Source organism: Colobus angolensis, unplaced genomic scaffold (genome assembly GCF_000951035.1).
Source record: "Colobus angolensis palliatus isolate OR3802 unplaced genomic scaffold, Cang.pa_1.0 Scaffold90, whole genome shotgun sequence".
Lineage (NCBI taxonomy): Eukaryota > Metazoa > Chordata > Mammalia > Primates > Cercopithecidae > Colobus > Colobus angolensis.
Window position 1 is genome coordinate 5541272 of NW_012122932.1, and position 5559 is coordinate 5546830.

Consider the following 5559-nt stretch of genomic DNA (forward strand, 5'->3'; position numbering starts at 1 on the left):
AAAAAAAAAAAAAGAAGACAGGTGAGGAGAGGGAAAGAAAGAGGAAGAAAGAAGAAAGAGAGAAAGAAATAAAGAAAGACCACATGATTATATGGATCTTAGATCTAAATATAAAACCATAAGTCTTTGGAAGAAAACATTGAAGAAAATCTTTGTTACCTGGGGTTTAGCAAAGAGTTCATAGACATGACATAAGAAGTATAATCAAAGAAAAAAAATAAATTGGACTGTATCAAAATTAAAAGCTTGGCTTTGTGAAAGACATTATTAAGAGAGTGAAAAAATAACCCCACTGGCTAGGAGAAAGTATTTGCAAATACAAAGAACTCTTGTCCAAAATATATAAAGATCTCTCAAAATTCTACAGTAAGGACAAGCAAGTTAATTTAAATGGGAAAAACACCTGGATACACATTTGATCAAAAAGGATATGTAGACAGCAAATAAGCACATGAGTCATTACTGAAATGTAAATTAAACCTATCATGAAGATTACCGCACATTTATTAGAACAGCTAAAATAAAAAACCAGTGACAACAAGTATTGGCATGGAGTAGGAACAGTATAACTCATATATCACAGATGGTAATACAAAATAGTGGTCACTCTGGAAGACAGTTTGGCTGTTTCTCATAAAGCTAAACATACATTTATCATATGACCTATCCCATTCCTGTGTATTCACCCAAGATAAATGAAAACCTATGTCCACACAAAGCCTGCACAAGAATGTTAGAACAGCTATATTCATAATTGCCTCAAATGTCCTGCAACAGTGAATGAGTAAACAATGGAATATAACTCCACAATGAAAAAGTATGAATTACTGAGCTATGCAACAATTGGAATGAATGTCAAAGGCATTGTGATGAGTGAAGGAAGCCAATATAAAAAAATCATATCAGATTATTTCATTTATGTAATAGCCTAGAAAAGACAAAGCTACAGAGATGGAGAACAGATCAACAATTGCCAGGGGTTAGGGTGGGAGGAGGATGTGAATGCAAAGGTAGTTTGAGACAGCTTTTTGGGGGTGATAAAACTGTTTTGTATCCTGATTGTGGCGATGGTTACAAGAATCTACACATGTGGCTGGGTGCAATGGCTCACGCCTGTAATCCTAGCACTTTGGGAGGCCGAGGCGGGTGGATCACGAGGTCAGGAGTTGAAGACCAGCCTGGCCAAGATGGTGAAACACTGTCTCTACTAAAAATACAAAAATTAGCTGGGCATAGTGGCACGTGCCTGTAATCCCAGCTACTTGGAAGGCTCAGGCAAAGAACTGCTTGAACCCAGGAGGCGGAGGTTGCAGCGAGCCGAGATGGCACTGCTGCACTCCAGCCTGGGTGACAGAGCGAGCCTCTGTCTCAAAAAAAAAAAAAAAAAGAATCGATACATGCATTAGAATTTATGAAAATGCACACCCCCTCAAAAACAGTCAATTTTACTATGTGATAATTAAAAAAAAGACAACAAAGGGTCCTCGAATGTGGAAGACTACCACTAGTCTCTTACCTGTGTACCTCTCCCCATACGTATAAAATCTCATATATTTCCACCATGCTATGCTTTCATTCATTTATTATAGACTTATGTAGCACTTAATATGTGCCAAGCAATTTAAAAATAACTATAGAAGAATTATGACTGATGGGAAGAATTCAAGACAGGCAATCTCTTCTCCCCTGGGTTTTACAGTAGGAAATTCTTCTTATAACACTAAAAATAATATCGAAGCAATGCTTGGAGAATAAAGTTGTTTTCCCATAAAGTCTTGTGAGGTACAGAAGGTAGATTTTAGAGAGAGAGAAACTGCACCGAGATTCAAGGGTGATAGCCCCAGTTCAACAGGGTATGGTATTATTAAAACACAATTCTTTGGCTGGGTGAGGTGGCTCACCCTGTAATCCCAGCATCTTAGGAGGCCGAGGTCAGGAGTTCGGGACTAGCCTGGCCAACATGGTGAAACCCTGTCTCAACTAAAAATACAAAAATTAGCCAGGCGTGGTTGCGGGCGCCTGTAATCCCAGCTACTCGGGAGGCTGAGGCAGAAGAATCACTTGAACCCAGGAGGCGGAGATTGCCGTGAACCGAGATCACGCCACTGCACTTCAGCCTGGGTGACAGAGCGAGACTCCATCTCAAAACAAAAACAACAACAAAAACAAACACACACACACACACACACACACAAACAATTCTTCAATTTCCAGGCAAGGACTTCAATTCCATTTCGCAATGTTTGCAATAATGTGTGCTAATGTTGCAATATGTTTCAAGATTCTTAAAATCATTCAGACCTCTGTTCCAGTTATTCCATTTCGGTAAATCAAAGCACACAATGTGAAATATGGGCAACATTATGCAAAAGCTGTTTTGAGATCTAGAGGTCTAGACTCACAAGAAATAAGGAAAGCCATGTACTTTATGGTCTTGCCTTTATAAAAATTTTAGTAGCATAATTACTTGGAAACATATTTGATACAATGTTAAATGAAAAGAATAGGATATAAACTTTTATGTATAAAATAATCACAACCATTTTTTTTGGTTTTGTTTTGTTTTTTTTAGATGGAGTCTTGCTCTGTCCCCCAGGCTGGAGTACAGTGGTGAGATCTTGGCTCACTGCAACCTCTGCCTCCCAGGTTCAAGCAATTCTGCCTTAGCCTCCTCAGTATCCTGAGTAGCTGGGATTACAGGTGCACACCACCACACCAGGCTAATTTTTTTTTTTTATTTTTAGTAGAGACAGGGTTTCATCATGTTGGCCATAGCCATGTTTTAAGTAAATAAATAATTCTGAGGAAAGGTCATGCGAACACTGATGATGAAAGGAAAAATCAGTAGAGCATTTTCAAGGTCAATTTCAATAACATCAGTAACATACATGACCTTCTCCAAAGAAGATACACAAGTCACCAAGAAGCACATGAAAAGATGTTCAACAGAATTAGGCATCAGGGAAATGCACATCACAACCACAATGCCATACCACTTTACTTGCACTAGGATAGCAACAAGTGTTGCAGAAAATAACAAGTGTTGACAAGGATGTGCCACCATTGGAACTCTTGTGGGTTGCTGATGGGAACACAAGTGGTACAGCTCCTGTGGAAAACAGTTTGGCAGTTGCTCAAAAAGTTAAGCACAGAATGATCGTATGACCCAGCAATTCTCCTGGGTGTACACCCAGGGGGAACTGAAAACAGCTGTTCAAGCAGGTGCTTGTCCCAGTGGCACTATTCACAGTGGCTAAGTGGTGGAAACAGCCTAGGTGTCCATCAACTAATGATGAATGGGTAGAGTGTAGTGTGTCTGTGCAATGGCAAATTACCCAGCCATAAAAAGAAACAAAGTATAGATGCATGCTGCAACATGGATAAGCCTTGGAAACATTCCAAGGTGAAAACATTCCAAGGTGAAAGAAGTCAGATGTGGGTGATCATACGGTTTATACAATCCCATTTATATGAGTGTCCAGAATGGACAAGGCCATAGAGAAAGACAGTGAATTGGTGGTTGCCAGGGTCTAGTGGTAAGATAACTGACTGCTTAGGCCAGACACGGCGGCTCATGCCTGTAATCCCAGCACTTTGGGAGGCCGAAGTGGCGGATCACTTGAGCCCAGGAGTTTGAGACCAGCCTGGGAAACATGGCAAACCCCATCTACAAAAAAATATAAAAATTAGCCAGGCATAGTGGCATGCACCTGTAGCTACTCAGAAGGCTGAGGTGGGAGGATTGCTTGAGCCCAAGAGGCGGAGGTTGAAGTGAGTCGGATCACGCCACTGTACTCCAGCCTGGACAACAGGGTGAGATCCTGTCTCAAAAAAAAAAAAAAAAAAAAGTGACTGCTTGGTGGGTGGGAGTTTCCTTTTGTAGTGATGGCACTGTGAATGTACTAAATGTCACTAATGGTAAATCTTCTGCCTACTTTACCAAAATAAAAAATATATATATACATAAACTTTGCCACACCAATTCTACTAGGATGTTATTCTAAAACTGAAATAATGAACGTGACAAAGATTTTACAAAACGGCGTTCATTATGTAAGTATCATTGCTGTTATAAACAATGACAAAAATCTTGAAATTACCTAAATGCCTAACAAAGGGACTCAGTTAAATGAACAAGGGGTACACACTGGAATGCTATGTAGTTACTAAAACTCTTGGTATAGAAGAGCTTAATGAGAGGACGCTAATGCAACACAAAGTGAAAAAATAATTTACCTCCCCTCACCAAAGTGTGTGTGTATAGATGTATATTCTATATATATACACAGAAAAAGAAATGGAAAGAATCTATATCAAAGGGGTAACAGTGGTTAACTCTGGGTGGAATTATGATTTAAATTTTCTCAACAATAAAATCAGTGCTAAAAGTTATTGCTAAGTATCTCGCACTGTTCTAAATTCTATCTCTGTCTATCTATCATTATATTGTTTAATTCTTACAAAGAACCTATTGGGGAGGTAAAGTAACTTCTTCAAGGTTACAGAGCTGGTAAGCAGTGGAGCTGAAGTTTAGACCCAGGGACTGGAGCTCTAGAGAATGAGATCTATCTATCTATCTATCTATCATCTATTTATTTTTCATAGTGACAGCATGTTGCTATGTAGCTATGTTGCCCAGGTTGGCCTTGAACTCCTGGGCTCAAGCAATCTCTCCACCTTGGACTCTCAAAGTGCTGGGAATACAGGCGTGAGCCACCATGTCCAGCCAAGAATGAGATCTTAACCACTGTGCTGTAAGATCTTTTTGTCTAATCTATAGTTTCCAAATTTTCTATGATGATCACATTTGGTGATATAAGAGGAAAGAAAGTTATTTTTCAAAATAATCAATCTAACAATAAATAAGAGCTACCATCATTGTGAGGATGGAATATGTGTATTTAAAAATTCTGCTATTTGTCTGAGTTTTCTAAATTTCCTTTAATAAATATGCATTGCTTTTTAAATGGAAAGAAAAAACACCTCTCAAATAAGGAAAAAGAAAGCTTGATGCCAGCTTCTTAAAGCCATGGCCCAAAGGAGAAGTCTATCATCCCTCTAGGGCCAAGGATCCTGTTGATTTGAGTCAATTGCTTGTGGACCAGACAGAGAGGGAGGGACTAGTGGGAGTGCCCAGTGGGAGTGTCAGGTGGGGCCAGAAGGAAGCGCCTCCCACACTTTGGCCAGTGGAACATCTCTACCCTTACCTTGCAGGGACTCTTCATTCTTTCCTTCCAGGACCCTTTGCTGCTCATCCAGTCTGTCTCGAAGTTCTAGCTCCCTTTCCTTCTCCACCTGGGGGCAGAGAGTCCCGGGCAGGACTGAAGTTGAGCAGGATCAGCACAGCATCTCTTATTTACTCACCTGGGCCTGTGTGGAACTTGGTGACCAGAGTCCTAACCCTTCCTCTGAGGGACGGGAATGCCATGCCTAGAGAGGACACGAGGCTTCCAAGACACAGCAGGCATGGTGGAATTTGCCTTCTTTAGGGTTTAGCAGGGGGTTCCCATAGAATGATCTACATGAAAAAGGATTTAGGAGTTTTTTTTTTTTTTTTTT

At 40.1% G+C, this 5559-nt stretch overlaps 1 protein-coding gene across 1 annotated transcript in view; it reads right to left on the reverse strand.

Moving 5' to 3' along the window:
- The window catches only part of CCDC69 (coiled-coil domain containing 69), a 49880-nt gene that overhangs the window by 18446 nt on the left and 25875 nt on the right, over window positions 1-5559 (reverse strand). Inside the window, exon 4 of the mRNA XM_011931619.1 lies at window positions 5208-5295. Coding sequence (XP_011787009.1) covers window positions 5208-5295 — 88 coding nt within the window. The remainder of the gene's footprint in view (window positions 1-5207; window positions 5296-5559) is intronic.